The sequence below is a fragment of the Syngnathus scovelli genome, chromosome 5 (assembly GCF_024217435.2).
Source record: "Syngnathus scovelli strain Florida chromosome 5, RoL_Ssco_1.2, whole genome shotgun sequence".
NCBI lineage: Eukaryota > Metazoa > Chordata > Actinopteri > Syngnathiformes > Syngnathidae > Syngnathus > Syngnathus scovelli.
Window position 1 is genome coordinate 10606698 of NC_090851.1, and position 21971 is coordinate 10628668.

The 21971-nt window shown below is 39.8% G+C and overlaps 4 protein-coding genes across 5 annotated transcripts; 1 reads left to right on the plus strand and 3 right to left on the minus strand.

The window, feature by feature from the left end:
• Window positions 1–148: 148 nt before the first annotated feature.
• Window positions 149–5597, minus strand: cant1b (calcium activated nucleotidase 1b). 2 transcript variants are annotated; one of them, XM_049719882.1, is made up of 5 exons: window positions 5438–5597; window positions 2194–2781; window positions 1987–2127; window positions 1017–1220; window positions 149–939 (listed from the first exon to the last, which is right to left on the minus strand). In XM_049719882.1, the coding sequence occupies exons 2-5, from the start codon at window positions 2720–2722 to the stop codon at window positions 569–571; spliced, it is 1245 nt and encodes a 414-aa protein (XP_049575839.1). In that variant the 5' UTR covers window positions 2723–2781; window positions 5438–5597; the 3' UTR covers window positions 149–568. The 2 variants fall into 2 exon arrangements, with proteins under 2 accessions (XP_049575839.1, XP_049575840.1); XM_049719883.2 differs by lacking the exon at window positions 5438–5597 and adding an exon at window positions 5037–5376.
• Window positions 5598–5731: 134 nt separating this feature from the next.
• Window positions 5732–9618, minus strand: afmid (arylformamidase). Its single transcript, XM_049719893.2, has 11 exons — window positions 9414–9618; window positions 9131–9221; window positions 8502–8606; window positions 8385–8433; window positions 7697–7782; window positions 7522–7594; window positions 7353–7450; window positions 7195–7273; window positions 6955–7090; window positions 6594–6698; window positions 5732–6435 (listed from the first exon to the last, which is right to left on the minus strand). The coding sequence occupies exons 1-11, from the start codon at window positions 9441–9443 to the stop codon at window positions 6406–6408; spliced, it is 882 nt and encodes a 293-aa protein (XP_049575850.1). The 5' UTR covers window positions 9444–9618; the 3' UTR covers window positions 5732–6405.
• A 215-nt stretch (window positions 9619–9833) lies between these two features.
• tk1 (thymidine kinase 1, soluble) lies at window positions 9834–13946 on the plus strand. Its single transcript, XM_049719898.2, has 7 exons — window positions 9834–10049; window positions 10195–10226; window positions 11343–11456; window positions 11636–11729; window positions 12632–12721; window positions 12926–13045; window positions 13124–13946. Exons 1-7 carry the CDS (start codon window positions 9984–9986, stop codon window positions 13301–13303), a joined length of 696 nt encoding a protein of 231 aa, XP_049575855.1. The 5' UTR covers window positions 9834–9983; the 3' UTR covers window positions 13304–13946.
• Window positions 13947–15183: 1237 nt separating this feature from the next.
• On the minus strand, window positions 15184–21879 carry syngr2b (synaptogyrin 2b). The gene is made up of 4 exons (XM_049719896.2): window positions 21688–21879; window positions 18449–18686; window positions 16598–16734; window positions 15184–16032 (listed from the first exon to the last, which is right to left on the minus strand). Exons 1-4 carry the CDS (start codon window positions 21796–21798, stop codon window positions 15790–15792), a joined length of 729 nt encoding a protein of 242 aa, XP_049575853.1. The 5' UTR covers window positions 21799–21879; the 3' UTR covers window positions 15184–15789.
• Window positions 21880–21971: the final 92 nt, after the last annotated feature.

Genomic DNA, 21971 nt, shown 5'->3' on the forward strand with positions numbered 1-21971 from the left:
TTGTTTCATTTGGCCAAGAGTGGCCACTATAGAGCAAAAATGGTACAATTTGACATATAGTATGATTTACGGAAATTACAAAATCTAATAGTTTCATTACATTTCTATGTGGTGGTTTAAAAAAAGAGTTGGCACAATCACACGTCACTCAAAGGGCATACATTTATTGAGTAGTGTTTCTTGCATACAAATAAAATATATTAATGGTTTATTTTTAAATAAAATAGCTCTTGTGCTTATTTAATATACTGATTCATTCAGACTTTCTTTAAAATATGAAATGCTAATCGGGTCAGTATAAATTTGCAAATTGCCAGTAATGGCAAAGCTATGAGTAAGACCATTCAAGTAGTTCATGAACATTCACTAGTGTGCATCTGTTATTAAAAGTTTTGACTATGTTCCCCTGAGCGTCTGACCAGCAGAATTTAACCGCAGGAGACACATTGCATAGTTTGTGTGTCATCAATCAATCAATTATGCCAGTGTGCCTCTCTATAAATCAGGCTTCATTATTAAAGCCTATTTGGGGTCATGTTTAAAAAATTAAATAGCTGCCTCGTCATTTTCAAATAAACTCCAGGCCTTCGTACTTCACATCGCCAATCTTTGTCTCGGGCATCAGCACCCGACCGTCAAGGCTGAACGCCATGATATAGGAAGCAATCTGGCCCGCGTCCTCCTTAGATTTCAGAGCCAGAACAATCTGATCATCTGTGTCGGGAACAAATTTAAATGAGGAAAAGCCGTGGGTAGGGTTCAGAGGCCCAACACGGCGTGTCGTAATGTTGCTGAAATCCGCCCGGCAGGACAGCAGTAGGTTGGTAGCGCGCCGCTCGTCGGCGCTCTCTTCGTAGCGCTCGTGACTGGCGCGGCGAGGCAGGAAGAACCAACGTTGTAGCCGCTCACTCCATGCAGCGGATTCATGGATAAGGTAGCCTACAGTAGACCAACAATGCACACACGCTGTTGTATGAATGGATCAACGAGACTGACAATAGCGGAATTTGCGGAACCTGGTGGTTTGATCCCTGCGGCGTTCCGCAGGGCGTTGTAGTGAGGCACCCAGTTTTTATGCTCAACGTCGCCGTCGTAACCGACAACCTTCACCCACTCCGGGTGGTGGTTGACAACCTCTCCAGTGGTGGTGGTCCACTCCTTGCCAAGACCACCAACATACAGGTGCTGGTCTTTCACTGCAAGCCATTCTGCCTTGAAGCCTACAAATGCACACATGAATGTGAACATCTATTATGACTGGTGGCAGCAGCATCTGGCATCTGGGCTTTCAGTGGGGGACTTCCCTGAGTCAACCCAAGCCAAACGGTAAAATAGTAGCAAGTGGCAAGCACACGTCTGCCTCACACTTCTAAAGTTTGGGAATCAAATCTCTGCTGACCTTTCAGTGTTGGCTTTGCAATTCTCTTGTAGATGCCGCATGATGGTGGCAAAGCACTAATCTTGTCTAAAGAAAACTACAACTCACTTCAACATAGTTCTAAGATAAAGCCAGAGAAGTACTTTGATTGCAAAAACTGAGACGAGTTGTTTAGCAAAATTAGGGTTCTAAAACAAAATACAAATAGTCAAGAATGTCTCAAGAAAGTCAGTTACAGTAATCCCTGCTAAGGATTAAGCACTGCCAGTTACTGAATGTGAGTGCTTGACCAAAAAAGTCAGAGCTTTAGTTTTCAATAAGATACACCTTTTAAGCCTGCCTAACAGAAATAAACTCCTTCTCACACTTATCTCTTTGGCACCAAGATGCCATAAGATGGAGCAAATGCATTGATTTTCTTTTGTGGCCTGGGCAACCGATTTTGTCATTTCGCACAAAAAAACACTAATACAAAAGGACATACGTTCCAAGACAAAATCTGCAAGTAGCAAAATCGCAACGAGTTGGAGAAACACTGGGAATGGGAGTATTGAAATTGAACCTACAGCATAGATCGAGCCAACCAAGACAGAAGTTAGTTGACTGACCTTTGGAAACAGACCCATCGCCATCAGGCAGGATGACCCAGGGGACCGCCCGCCTGCCATCAATCCTGTACACCACGCCCGTGCGGTCGTCCACGCTGTACAGACGCCCGTTAAACGCCACCAGCTCAGACAACTCCAAACCTGGAGAAGAGACAGTTTTATGAAAGGTGGAGGACGCATGGACAATGGCATCAACGGTCGCTCAACCTCGTCCTTTCTCTGCTAGGTGACTCTCCAGTGTGATAGTCTCCTCGTCCCATTCCACATCCAGTGTGTCGGCACTTTCCGAAACAGTCACGTGACCCTTTTTCATGTAGCTGAACCACGTCTGGGCCTTCGGACTACGTGACGCCGTGTCCAGGTCTGCAATGACTCCTATGCGGTACCTGATGCCATTGTTGGTCATCACTGGCGGACTTAGTGGATAGGTGTCATTGTAAGGTTTTTGCTTTTTCTGTAGCTGGGAGAGACGCAGCACATTTTGTCTCTGAGTGTCCCAGAACACGTGGGCATCACCCCCATGATACATTTGCAAGCTGCTGCCATAGGAATGGTTGTCAGGAGCATCTCCGGAGCCTCCCATGCGGTGCATGTACAACATGAGCACTAGAGCCAGCAGGCTGGCCACAAAGATCGCCCGCCATTTCGGCCTGAAGCGCGAGTCCGAAGTAGCAGCTTGCGTCATGGATGACACGGCCAAGAGGAGGCCTCGGAAGGCGATGCCAAAAGCACTCATAGAAGGATCGTCTTTGCCTTCATCGTACAGTTCAGACTGGCGAGGGTGCAGGTGCGATTCTGGAATGAGAGGTTGAAAAAAATAGATTGCAATGGATTTAAAATATGAAACATTTAATTAATGAGACATCTATTCATTGATTTCATGGTGCATTTATTTATTACATTTATTAAATTCCATATTTAATTAAGGAATAAAACATTCAATTAATGACGTCTTAATTCAATGTATCATGGTGTATTTATTTATTTAATTTTGGCACTTTCTGTCCTCCATAGAAAATGATGACGTATCTTTAAATAACCTGAAGGTTTGTTAGCCTGTTTTCAAACAAGTGATCTCAAACAAAAAATGTTTTGTTTGGTTCTGTTTTCCCTTTTTTTTTTCCAACTACAACTCAAAATTTGGAATCGCCCAAAACTACGCTAAACGTCAGTTGCATTTACAATGGCAGCAAATTGGTTTTGAAAAAAAAAAAAAAAAAAATGTAAAGAAAGAGCTAAAAGCCATTTTAGAAAGCGGCCTGCTGTTGACATTGTTCATCCCAAGGCTTTGTAAGACTGCCCACCCCGACTATGTTAGCATCATTCGATTCCTCCCTTACTGACAATAACGTTATTCCGCAAATACATCTTTCAGAGGCAAGAGTAGCAGCGCAAGTCTATGCACACCGATTTGCCAAATGAGAATTTCATGTAAAATTGCACATCGTGAAATCATTGTTGATGATAATTGATTGTGGTGTGGTAAAATACTATTTATCAAATTTGTCCACTTGACTTTAAGACATAAAAATTTCATTTCATGGACACCTTGATGTTGGAATATAATTTCCATTGGTTACCAATGGAATTTTTGCTGTCAAATTCAAAGCGTGAGAACAACTGATCCTCTGTATACTTCTATGCTCTCCTTCATGCTCCTTGCACACACACACGCAACGGTTCTTCAACTGTTCCCACACACGACAGACAAAGAATGCTCTTGTTGTCACTCGTGTAAGCACGACCCATATTTGACATGACTACGCATCACCGACTGCCCTCTTCTGGCCCCTTCTTGCTGGAACACTGCATCAACAGACAAGATATCATGCTGTTACTACCATCCCTCAAGATCTCTGTCTCTTTCTTTGTGATTGACTACAGGGTGACATCTGCCTGTTGCTCAAATTATAAGTTGGGATAGCGCAATAGAAAATGAATGGATGATTCTATCCTTCTAACCACACAGATGGATATTTAAGAAAACAAAAGTCACATAATGCCAATATTAGGCTGGAAAAAACAGTTGTGCATGAAGTTCATGAATACTTGTGTGACTAAGTTGTGAGTTTTTTGTGCTTCTTGTGAGTTGTATTACACAGAATGAGGAATGTGGATAATGGGTGTTTTCTCGAAGGGCCCTAAGTTTTTCTTTAGTCATACTCCGAACTTGACAGTTGGAGACATCAAACCATCCATCCATTTTCTAAAGCACTGTCCTCATTAAGGTTGCAGGTAAGTTGAAACGTAAGAGGCAAGGTACACCCTGGACCGGTCACCAGCCATCTGTGACTAGGTAATGTGTTACTCCAAAACATCTTCCAGTAGTGACTAACATATCACATGACCTTTTTCCAGTTAAGTATTCAGACTACAGTTACTCGTCAAATACCAGCAAAAGTGACTGTGCTGGATATATTTACTTCAACTTAATGGTGACGTCAGTAATTCAAATAGTTGTTCTTTTCCCCACTGCTGTTGCCAGTGTTATCTCGATACAATGTGCAAAAAAAATGTTTTTCGCACATTACGCATTCAAGTCAAAAGACAATGTCCTAAAAGATTGTGTGACTACAGACGTTCACCAAATTGAATAATTTTGTTATTTAGTGTACATTTTAAATGTTGAGTTTTGCCTTGACCAATGTCAAGTAAAAATGAATGACTTTATTTAACATTTTATTGAAAATGTATTCACGCTGAGTGAATTCTAGGAAGAATTTATATTTGAAAAAAGCAAATAGCCCGTTTAGGTTAACTCAAATCCAGAAAAACACTATCAAAAAAATAAAATAAAATTTATTCTGAAAATAATATAATATATAAAATTAATATAACATAATATAATAATATAATTTTTAAAATAACGTAATCTAAGTTACTTTGGAAATCAAGCAACCAGTAAAGGAACAGTTACTGTGATCAGTGATCTGTAAAGTAACTAAATTACTTTGTTAATCAAACATGCGAACGACTAGTTCCGTAGTTCTAGTCAGCGCGTAGGGATGAAATAATTTTAATAACACGTTCCAAAAAAACATGCTACTTACTGTCCTGATATTTAAGTCACTTCACAGCCGGTGGTGGTTCACTGAAAACGGAAGCTGGATTACAGAAAATCACCCGAGCAGATAAATTATGTTACGACGTGGCACATTTTCAGCTCCTAGTTTAGAAAAAGCCAGCAATCCGTTACATTTGTCAGGCTACCATGTGTCTCATCATCCAGCTACGACGGATCTAAATATGGAACCGAAACACACAATTGGAGAGAAAGAAGAAAGACACACAATCGACTACGTGTTTACAGCCAATTTGTGAGCGTCGCCATGGCGTTTACGTGAGCCACCCCGGCTTCAACTACAGTTGACCGAGGGTAAACTTGTCCGACAAACCCAGATGGAATTCCTTAAGTAACTAAACGATATTTTTTTTAAAGCTGTTGGTTTACCTGGCGGAGATGTTGCCGATGTTTCTCCAGGTGCTCCAAGGCGTCTTCATTGAACGCCTCTCGATCCTGTCTCAACTCTTACTTTTTTTCCCTTTTTTTTTGTTGTGTACACGGTGGTGTGTAAAGCGACGTTATGCATTACCGCCCCAATGAACGAACGACCTCCTTCCTGGTAGAAGACAAAAAAGGGGCGGTAGTTGCTACGCTAATTTAGCCCTTTAAAACTAATTAAACCCTTCATCTTGAATAAGTGTGAATCTGTTACATAACTTAAAGACAACTATAACATCAGCATCCGTTTCGTGAATATGTTTTTATTTCAACAACGAAACACGTGTAAAAGTGCAAAATGGCGAGTAATTGTATGCATCTTTTTATTTTATTTAAGCCTTTAATTTAAAAATATAGATATTTTATACTGACCATCTCCATTCAATAATTATACAATAAAGATACAGTATGTGATTAAATTAATCCCTGAATAACACGTGTCATTGATGTACATCAACTCTGCATTTTAATTCTATATTGCCATTGTGTTTTGTTTTCTCAGACAAACAAATTATGACGGTGTAATGGCAACATGTGATAAACCTGAAGTGTCTCAGCCTGTTCTTGATATCTAACAAAGCATGGCTGTGCAGACAAACAATTAAAAACTACAGCCATTTCAGGCCCATCTTGAACACTACTGTTACAGCACAAAATATAAATGTTAGCCAAATCAAACTATGAACTGAGTCCTGAGCAAAAAAGTGCCACAGCATACATCAACCAAGAATCCAGTGAATTTGCCCAGACTCCCCCTAAGGATATTACATGGTGATGCAATATCAACACACAAACAAAAGTAACTACAGTGAAGATTTGGATATAAGTTTAACCTGATTCTGAGATTCAATTATCATCAGTTTCCAAATGGGTGCACAAGTCTCCTCAGAGGTGCGTCGATGGATGACACGTCCGCCTCAGCACTTTACCATCATCTTCAACAGGAGCTGCAAGAATAACAGTTATGCCTTCAAAGAAGCTGTTGTGCTGAATGTCAAAGGTTTGTTCTCTAGTAATTTGTCTACTAAAAATAGATATTATAGAAATTGGGAATGTATGATTCAGGACTCTTATTGTTACAACTTGTTTCAGTTTAATGGAGTACCTTTGTAAGGTGATAATCTCCATCGACCAGCTGCTCGATGATATTGAAGTGGTCCGTGTTCGACACATCCTCCAAGGTTACATTCAGCCCATTTGCCTTCAGAGTCTTTAAGGGACAAAATTAATAAGTACTTGTCACAGAGACGTCAGGAAATTCTTAATCATAAGTACAATACTGATAACCGAGCTTTTCTCTTTTAAATTTCTTACATTGTGTTCTTTCTTTGAATAAGGTCAAACTAAAGTAGCGCATATAAAAGTCTGTTTATTTAATTGCTTAAAATATTTTTTCAGGGCCCATCTTAGAAAATATGAAGAAGCTTCACCCCCCAAACATGAACAATGAATTACAGAATACTGACATTGTAGTAATCCTCAGATTGCTTGCGAAACTCCGGCGAGTCGTACTCGGCGACGGCCACGACAAATTGGCAGCTGGAGGAGGAAAGTTTGACCTGAGGAATCAACTTGCTGGGGCTGTTTCTTATGGCCACCTCCCTGCCATCAGTTGAGAAAAAAAAAAAAAAAAATCTCTCATTGAAATGGTGATGATGAACTAAACTAAGCTATCCTAGACTAGACAGTTATATTTACATACTTACTCTGTCATCTTCAAAGGCTCGTTGACATAGGTAGACAGGATGGGCAAGAGGTCGTAGATACCACTGACAAGAAAAGCGCCTTAAGAGAAATAAAAAAGCGATTCACGTTTCTCTCATTCTGCTTATGACGAGGAAAACAACTCAATACCCTGCCCAACCTTTGATTTGAGGTTTGACGCTATACTGCGACCAGTCAGTGGAAAGGACCATCGCAGCCAGATGAGCACCAGCAGAGTGGCCACACAGGTACAGACCGCTATAAAAAGACATCACGCGATTGATAAGTGTCGCGTCGTATTTTTCGGGATAACTGATTACCAGGGCTACCTGATATGAGAATACTGTTGGACGACGGACACAACACTCCTGCGCACTTGAGAGACCATCAGGTCCATATTACCTCAGAGAAGAAGACACATATGATCCTGCTTCTCTGATAGGATGGACATGTACATGTGCACATGTAAGTTGCCATTGGACAACCATCAGGAATGGACTCTACCTCTCGGGGCGGTGTCGTAGCCAACTGCCACCACGACTACACCTTTGTCAATGAGTGGGACTGCCATGAATCCTGACTCCTCCTTACTGTTAAAGCACAATGCATCAGCATGAAAAGAAGAAAAAATAACAACTGATTTGTCCATTTTTGTAGAGCACTTGATATCATTATGGTTGCAGGTGAGCTGCAGCAAATCCCAGCTGACTTTGGGCAAGAAAAATAACACACCCTGGGCTGCGTACAACTATTATAATATTATAATTATAGAGTCTCACTTAAAGTAACCTTCAGTGAATTCACATGCATGTTTTTAGAATGTGGGAAGAAGCCAGCGTACCTCAATTAAGGTTATTATACAGTAGCTAATGAAAACTAATTAAATAATTGAAAAATAAAATTTTCATCATGAAATAAAATCAAAACAACAAGGCTTGAAGAAAAACTATATTAGTAAAATTAAATAAAACTGAGTACAGTATAATAAGAGTGAAATGTCTGTTGGATTACTCAATGGCCTTTGTTTTCACATTTGTTATTACACAACACTTGAATAAATCTATATTAAAAAAATACTAAAATAAAAAAGTAAACTAAAACAAGGCATTTTTGACAAATGTACTCCCACTGTGTGATCTGAAAACACAAACTACTACATAATTGTCAGAGTCTGGCAAGCAGAACATCATACCTGAGAAATTGCCAGTATCCTCCATGAAGGTAAATAACAAGAGGTAAATCTGAAAACCAGGACAGCATCATCAAGACTCATTGGACCCTACGTTAGCGAGTCAGGACACCTGCATACCGAGAGACTTGGTGGTGGGGATGTAGGCATCCAGTTTTTCGCCTTCACCTTCTCCGTAGGGCACGTTGAGTAGAGTTTGAGCCAGGCTGCGTGCACGATCTGTACCTACATGTAAAAAGAAAACAAACAAAAAAACCTACGTGAACAGGATTTTTCTCAGTGCAAAATGACAACTGAGCTTATTGTGGTCACACAGTGCTGTTTGTAACATAGAATACATGTCCATTCATGGATGACACACACCGACATTAATTTTGCTATTCAGCTCTTTGCAAGAGAAAACAGAAGGTTGGACTGAAACAGTGAAAAGTTAGATGTGCATTGGACATCTTATAGGTCATATTTTAATCTCTTCTGAATTTTAAGGTATTTGCAGTGCATACATTTTAAGTTCATCCTGAGATTTCACGTGAAAGTCCAAACATCTCCCACTCGTGAATATCATGACTTTTATGACAATTAAGAGCAACAGAAACTCAAGACTGACACAGTATTTCCCACGTCTTTGTAATGAATGACATGCTAGTTTCTTACACGGCTCGATCTTCTCAACCTGAACAGGCTTCATGTGTACATTCGCAACAGTAATACGATCGGGATTATTAAATTCGACTTTAAAAGCGACCGACCTTCCTTTAAAGCCTTAAGATGGGCCTTGATCACGTCGTCTGCCTCCATCCTGTGCGACCACCGGCTGGGTGAATATTGCTTCTCGAGCTCCTGGTTACACAGGGAGTGGTGCAGTATGCTGGTGAGTCGAACCGAGCCCGGTCGCCATGATACAGCACACGGGGCCCGCCATCATTTCGCGGAGTGATACGCTGAACAGGGAAAACAGCGCCCTCCTCTGATATAGCGTGGCTATCCGCCATGTTAGTAAGGTAATAATTTCTAACACAACTATAGTCTTACATCTTTCTTCATAGAAGTCCAGGATGTCATTTTCTTTCACTCGAAGCAGCCTTCTTGAAACTTAACCAAGCTAGGCAACTAGTGTCAACAGCAGTGGTGTGACCTGTTTTGGACTTTCGACCTTTGACTCTCACCAAACAGACTATTTCAAAGAGTAAAAGGCTACTCCTCGATTCTTCACTGGGGAGCCAAGGGGGCGCTAGCCTGAAAAAGTTTGGGAACCACTGGTTTACAGAGAGAGAGAGAGAGAGAGAGAGAGAGAGAGAGAGAGAGAGAGAGAGAGAGAGAGAGAGAGAGAGAGAGAGAGAGAGAGAGAGAGAGAGAGAGAGAGAGAGAGAGAGGGGGGGGGGGGGAATCAACCCTCATTGGTTGGAAAGCGTGACCATGGTCTTCCAATTGGTCGAATTTATTTCCGGTTTAGACTTCAATACTAAAAGGCGCGCGCTCGTTTAATTTATTGTTTGAGAGCAGCTGCTTGGTGTTACCAAATTCATACACATATCCACCAAGTTGGTGAACGTTTGTATATATATTTTTTAACTGTCTGTTTTTTGGTTGGTCCTAAAAGAAATGGACTGTGTGGATTTTCCTAAAGTTTTTCCGAATTCTCCGAGGAAAGCCCAGGGGCAAATCCAGGTTTGTCTTTGTTTACATTCAAACGAACTCAATTATTCAATATAGCCTTTTTTTTTTTTTTGTGCCAGCTATGTATTTGCACTATTCCATGATTTCCTTAACTATTGCTCAGTGTCTCTCTGTTTGTTTTTTTGTTTTTCCTCAGGTCATATTTGGACCGATGTTTTCAGGCAAAAGGTAATCGTAGTACAATATGTTTTGTTTGACTTCCTTAATCTTGTTTCCTGAATGGTTGTATTTGAAAATGTGTGCTGCAACAACGACTTTTACAACTGTCCCGCCAATACTGATATCCGGTATCTGTATTGGCGGGTCAGTTATCTGCGAGAGTGTGTCTCCAACTCTCTCGAAATTGATTTAATTGTTACTGTTGTATTCAAACCAAACTGTTAATATATGTTAACCTAATTTACTTGTCAATACTGGATTCAAATCAAATTGTTATCAAACTTCCAGAGAACTCGTCATTTCTGTATTCAAATCATATGTTTTCCTGTGTCAAATTTATGTTTCCCTTGTTTCTTCCTTTTTTCCTCGGTTATGGTGGAAATGCTTGGTTGAAATCGGGACGGTACTAGATAAGCAGAATTGCTTCAACCCGCTTCCCTTTTCGACAAGTCATGTAAAATAAAACGTGAAATGAAGTTGTAGTAAGTGTGTTGTACTTGCCGAAATAAACAAATAAAATAAAATCACGCAACAGTCATGTCACTCAACTTTCTCTCCGTCTTGCTTTCACTCAAATGTGCTCTGCCAATCGTTCTCAAACTTTTTAAACTAAGCACCACCTTCCAAAATACCACGCCACAATCAGGACCAACATCAAAATCCAGTTAGTGTACCTTATAAACGACTCCATGTTGTAAGACACGTGACATTATGCAGTTTGAATATTAACAATGTGCTTAACTTTAGCAAAAGTGAAAGTTAGGAGTTGTGCATTTAAGTTAAATAACTGCATTATCCTTGAAATAATGTCAATTTTTTCTGTACTTACAAATTAAATACAACTATACTTTCATTGAAAGTTGGTAAATTACTGTATGAGATTTAGAAAAAAAGCTAAACCGGCTGTTTGCAAAACTGTAATCTTCCTTCTAATATGTTTGACTGTACTGAATACATTAGATCTTATAAATTGTATTTGTGTTTTTAATACAGTCATTGTTTTACATGATACCACAAGTGGTAATTGCAGCACACTTTGAAAATCGTTGCACAATGCATGTGGAATGTGCTACAATGCTTTGTGCATGTAAGTTAATTAACTAAACCGATGTCTGATGTTTGCAGCACTGAATTGATGCGAAGGGTGCGGCGTTTCCAAGTCGCCCAATACAGCTGCTTGTTGATCAAATACGCCAAAGATACACGTTATTCGGACGTAGGCATGGCCACACATGATAAGTAAGTACCTGCTATGTCTTGCAAAACAATTTCCTTGATTTAAGATGACCCACAATATAGCAAGGATAGTTTAACTGTTGGTAAATATAAATGCTTAATTTAACATGACAATTGCATACATTTGATTGAGGAGAGTGGAGATCATGCAAAGATTTGACCTGACCTTGTACGTCTCTTAGAAACACAATGGAGGCAGTATCTGCAAACTCTCTGAGAGATGTGCGGTCATTGGCGCTGCAAAGCTGCGTCATTGGAATTGATGAAGGGCAGTTTGTAAGTACATTTTTTTCCCTATACTTTTTTTTGGGGGGGGCGGGGGGGGCAATGAGTAGTTATAATAGAAGGTGTGGGATGCAAAATATGAAAAGAAAACATCAATAAAAGAACATTGAATAATGCCATCGCAGTGTTGTTTGTCGTAATTCATCTAAATTTAATCGGGATTTTGATTTTTGTCCCTCAATATTTTCATCTCAAGCTCAACATTCATTGCATGCACTCCTTGCAAGCATGCTGCCACACTGCCACTGAATGGCCAATGTGTGCACAGCAGGAACAGCTGTTTTTTCCCATTCACTTTGTTAAAATTAATTTTCTGGTTGTTCTTTCAAGTTAGATTTAAAGTTAAGTTTTCAAGTGTTCAATAATTTTTTTTTTTGCTATACCACACATTTCCCCTCATAAAGTGGCATGAAATATGATATTTGAGGCCCCAAGTTAGCGGAGTAAATCCCAAAGTAAAAATAGAACAACTACGTGATATAATAATAATAATAATAAACCTGAACCTTGATTTTACACCCTTCAATTTGAGGCGACTTTCTGTCCAATGCGGTTTGATCATGGACCCTAATTTCTTTCATCGTTAATACATTTTCAAGTAGTATTTTAAATGGACGATATAAGGACCGCACAAAACTAAATGACGCGTAAACCTTAGCGCTAGAGATTTGATGAATTTCCGTGACCAATTTAAAGGCATTTGATAAGTCGGGCTGTTTGATCTTTATAACTGCTTTAATGCAGTAATACAGATAGCAGTAATTAGACCATAATTGGATGCAATAAGCAAAGTGCGATATTCTTGCAACAGAGATAACTTGACAGGATTTGACTTTTGCGGTTATTTTCACTTCGCCAGTCAACAGTTGTGCCTCTTTTTTGTGCCATTGCAGTTCCCAGACACGGTGGAGTTTTGTGAGGAGATGGCCAATTTGGGCAAGATCGTAATTGTCGCTGCCTTGGATGGGACCTTCCAGAGAATGGTGACTTTCTTTCTTTCTTCCTGAAAAATGCGCATCATTGTCTAGTGAAAAATGTGTTGACGCATTCAACGGTCAAGGTGGAGTAAAATGTTTTTTCAATGAGCTCATTGTTCCTCACAAAGACATTGCTGTTCTAGCCAATGATTATATCTGCATTTAGTCAAGTGTCAAGTACTCTCTTGTGCATTTTTTTTTTTTTCATAGCCATTCGGAAACATCCTGAACCTCGTCCCTCTGGCGGAAAGCGTGGTGAAGCTTCACGCAGTCTGTATGCAATGTTATAAAGAAGCAGCCTACACAAAAAGGATTGGAGCGGAGAAGGAGGTGAGCGTACACATAAGAAATTAAATGCGCAGGGGTCATTTTGTACTTAATACCCATCACATTTCCTGTGAAACAAAGGTGGAAGTGATTGGCGGAGCTGACAAATACCAGGCAGTCTGTCGAAAGTGTTACGGAGAGCTGATGGCGACCAAAGAAAACCGACCTCCCCTCAGGGATGAAACTCCTCAAAACGCACATAATGGAAAACTTGTGGGCTCTGGAATTCCCAGGAAGCTGTTCTCTTCCCTCCACCTCTGAACACTTACACACACACACACACACACACACACACACACACACTTGCTGAAGTATGGAGGCTGTTGTGTGTTTTAAAGTAAAGTCTCATCACTTTCCAAACAGTTCCAATTTAATAATTACATTTGTGGTTAAGTCATGTTTCTTAAATGCTGACATGAAAAAAATATGCAAGTTTCTAATCATAGTGCTTTTAGTACTGATTATGTATTTATAAATTAGCAATGTAATCACTTCAAGCACTTTGGTATTTGTATGTTTAAACCAGTTTTATTTTAATAACTTAAGCGTATTGATTTGAGGGTTGTGTCTTTTTTATGGTTTTTGTTTTTAACACAAATTGCTTAATTTTGTTTTTCCTTTTGTTTGTAAACCTTAGGTTGCATGTTATTATATTTGGGTGAATTTTTGTTTTGTTTAATCTGGCAGGTTTTTTTTCTAAACAATTCTTCCTTTTTGGTGTTTTAATGGTCAGTATTAACAGGGAGATTTATTAAAGATGCATACATGTTCCTGATGAGATTTAATACTTTATAGCAACACTATCTCTTCATAGACTGGACTTTGGTTTAAAATTGAATTGAGAAAATAATTTGGCTCTGTGATCTTTATCGTTTATGAATTGCATAAATTGTGACAGTACATATTGTGGTGCCACTGTTTCGACACTTGTTTTTAGAATTTCATGGCGGACCGGATCTAAATTTATGGTCTGTAGTAAACCTCAGTGTCTGCCTTGTACTAGGAGCCCAATATAATGTGCTTAAAATCCTCCCTGTGATGCTGTTTGGCCTGTAGTCTAGTAAAGCAACTCAAAATACACTTTGTATTGGATTCAAACAAAAGGTTGATGAACTGTAATTATGAGTCATATATCAAATTGGTGTAATTAATTAGTCATAACTTGGCTTCGTGAAAGGTACTAATTTGGGGTGTGGTTGTGTTTGTCTTTTTAACTAGAAAGGAGAACATGGCTGAAGACAAAATTAAATTCATTCATCCCCAACATTTTGGCAAAAACCAAATTAATTCATGCATTTTTCTCAATACAATGTTGTCCATATAATGTCAGAAGGAACAGGAATCACTTAGAAAATGAATATGCATAATATTTCTCCATAAATGTATTTAACAAGTTATGTCATGGTATTGTCATTCCCAGATTTTAGTACCCCCTCAAAATAAAACTCACACAGACTTATATCTTGGCTAGGTTACAAGTAATTGATAAAATACTTGTTGGCCATAAAGGAATCTAAAATCAATATTGACATTCTCGCACTAAGCTATACACTGCAGGTGATCTGTTCCATACCTGTACAGGCTTGACCAACTTATATAGTACTGTAATTATTTTTTTTCTGGAATGTGTAGTGAAGTGCAGCTATGGAACATTGCTTGAAATGATTCACTTTGTCTTTGAGCTTAGATATCTCTTTTTACTCTTCCAAAAGGCAAACATGTTTTCATGTTTCTTATTGAGGTAACCCACAATAGTACCAATATGATTTAATTCTAAGTTAAACATTCTGTTAAATATAGATCCAAGTGGGGATGTTGCCATCACAATATATAACCAGGTAGCACAAGTAGAAATGTAAACACACATTGTTACTTGACACTGAGAAGCCTCAATGTCAAGGGTACAGCAGTTAGGCTCAACGTCAAAATGAGTTTGCGTGAAGACTAGGCATGTTCTTTGCTCCAAAAGAGGCACTTCTCGTGTTAATTAGTTACTATTCACTGCTTGCACCTTTATCTACATTCCCACTCACTATCTTAATTTAAATCCCAAGTGTAAAGGCCACACAACCAGGTATTTTTGAATGACGCCTTTTGTTTTGTGACAAAGGACAAAAAAAGGCTATGAAAAAGAACCCAACTGTGTCAAAGATGTTTTATGATATGACTGCACAATGTCAACACTAAACAACAAGCAGTTGCAAGCAATTTTCCAACGATATTGCCATAACTACTTTTACTCAGAGTAATTAATACCTTGTGAGTTGTGTAAGACTAATGAAGACAATTCAATTAATGGGCGATGGAAAGTACTAAGTAGTGTTAAACACTACACAGCAATTAAAATGTCAACAGTTTAACCATGAAATGTGTACAAATGTGAGAGAAATGTGCAGTGCTGATCTCACCAAGTGTAATTGGCAGTCACGATTACTCTAAAATTGTGGGTACATTCCATTTGCATGTCAGCCTGCTTGAGGTAAGTGTTGTGTCATAGCACAGAGATCAGCTGAGCCAAAGATCACATCTAGTGTCTATTGTCCGATGTGAAGATCTGATCACAAACCAGAGAGCCTCGACCCCTTGTGGTAATCCGCACTGTCCTTCCTATTCATTTGCGTGGTTCTTTAACTTTTCAGGTTTAACAATTAGAAAATGTTAAAACCAATGGGATGCCATATCATCGACGGAGACACGACTTGGAGAAATGCTGGAGCTGCTTCTAAGAGCCAGGTGCTTTGTTGTGGTCAGTAATTGGGCGGCTGATAACCAGGCGTCGGTTCCAGGTTTGGGGTGAAGGTCGGCTGCTGGCTCAAGTCGGGATAGGCGCTATAGGTGGTGGGGGTGTATGGCGTGGGGTTGTAGGAGGTGGGGGCGTAAGTCGGCGGGTAAGGCGTGCGCTCGTCGATAGGTTGCTCAGTATAAGCTGGGATGGTGACGTCTTCAGCGCCTCTACGGAAACGACCCAAGGCGAAGTAGGTTAGGATTCCCTGCGTAATAAAACAACATCAGAGATTGGGGTCAATATGAGGCCATGGGGTTCATAAACCCCTCCCCCCCATCCTTAGTGGTGTCTGTGGACCATCTGGCTCTTGTCAGGTTACATTTCCTTGACACCAATTACTACTTTCCTAATAGGCAGGGCTTTTGCGCTATCCTGTAGCAACTTAACAAAGAGCACAAAAAACACAAATAGGTCAATTTGTGAATCGTGAACCACGATCAGACGGGTTCACTGTCGTAACATTTATTGTCAATTGCCCTTTTTGGGAATACCAGCTCACGGGTGCCAAAACTATGTTGTCTTTTTTTTGTTATTTAGATTGAGAACGGTATGTGCAGTGTGTGGACATGAAAGCTATTGTATGCTCACTTTCAGAGGAAAACAAATAAAAATAACACAATGACCAAAGGAATTGAGTGAAAAAAGAAGGCGAGGAAAAGACCATATTTGGACAAAATGGATCTCCACCCAACAGCGACGAAATGTGAAAAGATACAGTATTTCTTTTTAGTGGCTGCTGAGTATTTGTAACAAAAAACTGCCTTGCTCACCCAGGTAGCGATGGAGAAGAATGAAAAGGCCACTGTTGCTCGTGCAGCATCCTGGGGGATTCCACTGACGTCGTGTGTGCGACTCCATTGGCTGGCCAACAAGCAGAAGCACACGAACCACAAAAAGCTCCATGCCCCTGAGAAGAACAGATAAATATGCAGCCACTCCATAAGAAATATCAAACCTCACTGATTTCTAAAGACATCAAAAAAGAAATGCCAAAATGAAGTTTGATTCAAAGTCTGTTGTCCTCTGTTGTCCATCGAATAATCTGATACAATTTTATTTTGCATGAATATGTATTACAAACCAATTTCCCCATTGACTGTTGTTTATTTATCATTTAGTGTTTAAAAACAAAAAATGTATGTTATATAATCGCAGCGCAACAAGCAAACATTTTGCTTGACATCTACGCAAATGTATACTATGTAATATTTGTAACTTGAATAAGTTATCCATTCCTAGTTATCACATTTATTTTACATTACAGTGATCCCTTGCCACTTCGCACTTCACCTATTGCGGATTTGTTATTTCGCAAGTTTATGGGTAACAGGAGAACGGAGCATAAATACACACTGAATAAATAAACGGGGTGTGCCTCTGAGCAATGACTGAGAACAAATGAGGAAAAGCACCGGTGCAGTGCAGGAGTCGGAACAGCGGCAATGAGCGATGATAGCGCGGGGTGTGCCTCTGAGCAATGTGCGTCACTATGGACATAATGGAGTTCAAGCGCAGGAGGCAACAGCCGGCCACGCACGCGGGAAGAAGCACCAACCGGTGCAGGAGTCGGGACATGTGACAATATTGTATGTTTTTTGTTTTATTTACTGTAAAGGTACAATACATGCACAGAACAGTGTAGGAATGGTTATTAAGGGAATGGGAAAGGTTTATGTAGCGTAAAAGTATTGGGGTGGGTTTAAAATGCTTTAATATTGTGTACAGGACCATAATGCAGCAGGAGATTTATGCGCAATCGTCACTCACTTTGGTTTTCACTATGCATGATCTCCCCCAGTTACTGTAGCGTGTTAATCCTGGAGGTAAACTGCTTGGCAAAATAAACCACACTCCAAATTAACTTACAATACACCCATTCTCTCTAGTGGCCAACAAGAAACACCACGTATTAGAAAAGACAATACAAAGGTGTTTAAATTCATGAATAATACATATATCATTTCTACTTAGCGATTTTTGTTTATTGTGGGTGGTTCTGGAAAGCATCTCCCGCCATAAACAAGGGATCACTGTATAGTATATGACTATTTTTTTTGTTTCCATGAAGAATGTCTTACAAACGCCGCCATGTTCAGCTGATAAATTTAAAGAGAATCTGTGCGGTCATTCTCGCTTTCCGCCAAGCTCACTCAGCATCATCTGCTACTGATTGCAACAATGAAGAATACGTTTTGTCCTGCAAGGATAACAGTGAACGGTTTGTCTCGCTTTACTGGAGACTAAGGCTTTCTGTATGAGATCCGGTGTCAAGGGAGAGGTGGGCCAGCAGTAAATCGGCAAAAAGAAATTGTGGCTTCCAGCATCTCTCGATACTTTCAGGACTACTATTGTGTTAAGGGAAAAAAATCGCTAGGATATATAGTCTCATTAAAAATAACCAAATTGGACATACATATGTTTTTCACAGGACAGTGACAATATGCACTTTTTTCTAGATTCCTTACAGTAAGCGAGCAACCCATCCATCCATCCATCCATCCATCCATCCATCCATCCATCCATCCATCCATCCATCCATCCATCCATCCATCCATCCATCCATCTTCTGGAACACAAAAATGGTTTCACTATTAAAGCCATGACAAAACTGACGCTCTCACCAGAGAATCCCAGGTCTGCCATCACAGCATATTTCCTATGCTGTGCATTGCTCATATAAGGCATGTAAACATCCAAAACCAGAAAGGCCACACAGGCGAGGAAAGCAATCACACCGATGCCCACGGCGTAATGACATGCTGAATCGCTTTGGTTGAAGATGCACTTTGGCTCAGCACTGTAGACTGGGTTGATGTAGCCCTCTGTGGTGATGCAGGCGAAAACCACAATGGCAAAGAGCTACGGTGAGACAAAGAAATGAGACAGGTTAGAAAATACATCGAAGGAACTTAAATAAAGATGTCGTTTTTACGACCGAACCCGAAAAACCCGTTTTAGTTACAACATACTACGTACATAATGCTTTCTGAAAAGTTCAACTCCAGATTTTGCCAACTACTTACTAAAAAGTAAACAAATATACATATACAGATGTGATACAGTTGACATAAAATTTACAAGAATATATCTTTTTGATGAGATGTTAATGATTATAGGCAGCAGATAACATTGGCTGACAGTTGTTGTAGTGGTGGAATTTTTATTTGGACATTTTCTAGCAGCAATCTGCTGATTTAGCACTTAAATAATATGGCGATTAACTTTGGTTCACTGGTTCCCTGGGGCCATCCTGTGCCATCCATATGAGTGAACCACCTCACCATGTGACCTAGTTCTAAGTGCTGCTGCCAGCCATGTGACTCCAGAGACAGCAACGGTTCCTTAATAATGCTCAAAATGAGGTCTGGGAGGAGGACAGAGAGGGGCTTTTGGACTGGTGGGGAGGAGGAGACAAAAGATCCAGACATTGAGCTGCTGGGTGGAATGAATATGTGGAATGTTAAAAAGGGCACGACTATAGCAAATTATTGAAGTACAGTAAACTGAAAAGTATTTACATGTTGAACAGCCAACTTTTTCCCATAGTGATCAACTATAAATGTACAGTTGTACCTTGACTTAGAGTGTCAGTATCTAATAGATCGGCCAATTATAACATTTTTGCGTGTTTTTGTCCATACATTTCTCTCTCTTGAAAAATAATACTGAAAGGCAAAGTATTGTAAAACAGTTAAATGTTATAATGTCTTTAATTCATATATTTGTTGGAATTGACAACAAAATAAGTTAATATATTCAGTATGTATTCTTAAAAATAATCACTATTTTTTTCTTTCTTTTAAGTGCCAAGTGCACCCTTATGCTTGAATTTGGTGATCCTTAAGTCATGTCAAGTATAGAAGTCCCATAATACAACACCAATCAGGTTCTGATCAAGCGGGATGTTTTTACCCAATCACACCCTTCCAGGTTTCACTGTCCTTTTTTTTTGTTATCGGGGTGAACCCCAACATACAGGCACCTAGCCTAGTAAATGTACGCTCACACCTGCTTGGCACCTCTCACTGTGGGCGATTCTAGAACGAGATGAGCCAAACTAGAAAGAAAGCTCAGCCAAGCAGAGATATCATCTTACCTGCAAAAAAGCTTCTGTTTACAAGTGACACACACACACCATCATCATCAACTGTGTATCCCCATGCACCCAATCACACACAGCTAAACAGTTCCAAGCACATTGTGTCCTCATGGGTAACATTTTTAACTTGGTGACACAAGTCTGTGAAATTCACTACTGAGAGCAAGCCTTGGACGTTTGGCATTGGAATGAAAGTGCTGCGAATAGTTCAAACATTAAGCCTTCAACCTGCTTCCTCACATCAGTCAGGGTAAAGACAGCATGCATTATTTAGCTTGCCAGGTTGTGGTTAATTTTAGATGTTCTATAATTGGACCTAGACCACTGACTTAAAAAAGCATAACAGATGACCAGCAGTGTGACACTTCCCAGAATCGTTACAGATGCGCCGGGGGAAATAATGTCATTATTTAGCCCCAAATTGATTATTTACTTACTAAAATTACATCTGTGCCCACTAGTCTAAGACAGCAACATATTATGACAGGCACAACAATTAAATGCCTTAACCTATTTATTCACCAGTTGACATTCATACAACAAAATAAGTGGTGGCTTCCTATGACTACCAGATTTGTGTTCAACTAAACAGGCCCATATTTCATAATAACAAAATCATTTTGATTCAGATTCAGAGAATTTTATTGATCCTAGTACGGACATTTCTTGGCAAACTTCCTGGTTAAGCTTCAATGACATACGACATGAACAATATGTTTTCAGACTACTTGTAAGAAACAAAAATTGTAATGTTGAGATCAAAGCAATACAAGAGAATTGTTTGATGGCTACAAGTCTGTTGTGTCTTGTAATCTATTTTAGATCTATCTTTTCCTAGTCTAGACAACACTTTGATGTTATTTCATATTATCTTTGCACTGGTGTGACATAACCAACAACCAACATCTGAGCGCTAATAAAACAAGGAATTAAAATGTATAGAAACACAGGAGAAAAAAAACACTGTGGGAAATTGTATTGAGTGGGGAAAAATGTAGTAATCTTGTAAACAGTGAGCTTGCAAAAGTCAGTCTTTGTAAAATCCAAAGATTAGACTGTGACTAAAAACTCAAACTTGTTTTCAAGTGTCAGCAGGTGCAAGATGATACTGTAGTTTTCCGAGGGTCTTTTTCAAACCTTGTCAGTGTTCCAACATGCAGGTAGCCGTATTTATTTCAGTTATCAATTGTAAATTTAGCCTTTTCCATTTCACAAACTAACAATGTAGCAAAGCTATGGGAAAATCTTTTAAATAGCATAAAAATCGAGCCAACACTACTTTACTTTTGAACCTAAGTAAATTTGGTGTTGTTTTTTCTTTTTTTACTTGAATGCAGCAGTTGAATCAATACTTGCACATTTATCACTATTTTCTACACAAGTATGTGTAGATCTACTTTTAGGTACAGAGTGGTCCACGTCTGCCTTTTAAATGTCACTCTAGCAGACACAAACAAACAAACAAACAAACAAACAAACAAACAAATGTTCCGAATGAAGCATTTGAAAGCGAGTCGTAGAATTATTGCGTACACGCGTGCCTACTTTGTTTCATTGGAAAGCATGTATTCAACAGCTGCAGGCAACATGACGCCGCTCAAGACGTTGCCTTGCGCTTGTATCAGAGCTAAGCCGTAAAAAACACACTCTGGCACGGGCTAGTGTGCGTAATGCCGCACCTGTTCGCAAACCATGCCGACTTTTCTTCTTTTGTCAACATCAGGGCCCCCTGCACACTATTTTCCACATGCAAATACTCACCCAGCTCAGTAGCCGCACAATGGTTTGCGGTTGTCGGGCAAACTTTGCAATGTCCAAGCCTCCTCCGGCGAATGAAACACCGTGCGCACTCGTAGATCCGATCTCCTCCATATCCTGCCTTTGACAACCAACTCCCTCTTTCTGTCGCTAGCCAAGTCGGTTGCAGATTCGGGAGTCTTGAGTGTGTCAAGCAAAATACCGCCTCCTCATTGCGCCGCGACGCCTGATTTGACGCTGGAGTTGAGCTGCGGAGTCTCAAGGGGTGGAGATTTGTCCATTGTGCC

What these genes read in the sequence shown, in the direction of transcription:
- tk1 (XM_049719898.2), top strand. Translation starts at nt 9,984, where the DNA reads ATGGACTGTGTGGATTTTCCTAAAGTTTTTCCGAATTCTCCGAGGAAA. An exon ending in AAGCCCAGGGGCAAATCCAG is followed by an intron (nt 10,050 to 10,194) that starts GTTTGTCTTTGT and finishes GTTTTTCCTCAG; the next exon opens with GTCATATTTGGACCGATGTT. An exon ending in ATGGGACCTTCCAGAGAATG is followed by an intron (nt 12,722 to 12,925) that starts GTGACTTTCTTT and finishes TTTTTTTCATAG; the next exon opens with CCATTCGGAAACATCCTGAA.
- cant1b (XM_049719882.1), bottom strand. Translation starts at nt 2,722, where the DNA reads ATGAGTGCTTTTGGCATCGCCTTCCGAGGCCTCCTCTTGGCCGTGTCA. An exon ending in CCTAGCAGAGAAAGGACGAG is followed by an intron (nt 2,128 to 2,193) that starts GTTGAGCGACCG and finishes TCTCTTCTCCAG; the next exon opens with GTTTGGAGTTGTCTGAGCTG. An exon ending in CGATGGGTCTGTTTCCAAAG is followed by an intron (nt 1,221 to 1,986) that starts GTCAGTCAACTA and finishes GTGCATTTGTAG; the next exon opens with GCTTCAAGGCAGAATGGCTT.
- afmid (XM_049719893.2), bottom strand. Translation starts at nt 9,443, where the DNA reads ATGACATCCTGGACTTCTATGAAGAAAGAT. An exon ending in TCTTAAGGCTTTAAAGGAAG is followed by an intron (nt 8,607 to 9,130) that starts GTCGGTCGCTTT and finishes TTTTACATGTAG; the next exon opens with GTACAGATCGTGCACGCAGC. An exon ending in CGTCAAACCTCAAATCAAAG is followed by an intron (nt 7,274 to 7,352) that starts GTTGGGCAGGGT and finishes ATTTCTCTTAAG; the next exon opens with GCGCTTTTCTTGTCAGTGGT.
- syngr2b (XM_049719896.2), bottom strand. Translation starts at nt 21,798, where the DNA reads ATGGAGGAGATCGGATCTACGAGTGCGCACGGTGTTTCATTCGCCGGA. An exon ending in GGCAGACCTGGGATTCTCTG is followed by an intron (nt 16,735 to 18,448) that starts GTGAGAGCGTCA and finishes TGTTCTTCTCAG; the next exon opens with GGGCATGGAGCTTTTTGTGG. An exon ending in TCTTCTCCATCGCTACCTGG is followed by an intron (nt 16,033 to 16,597) that starts GTGAGCAAGGCA and finishes TTTATTACGCAG; the next exon opens with GGAATCCTAACCTACTTCGC.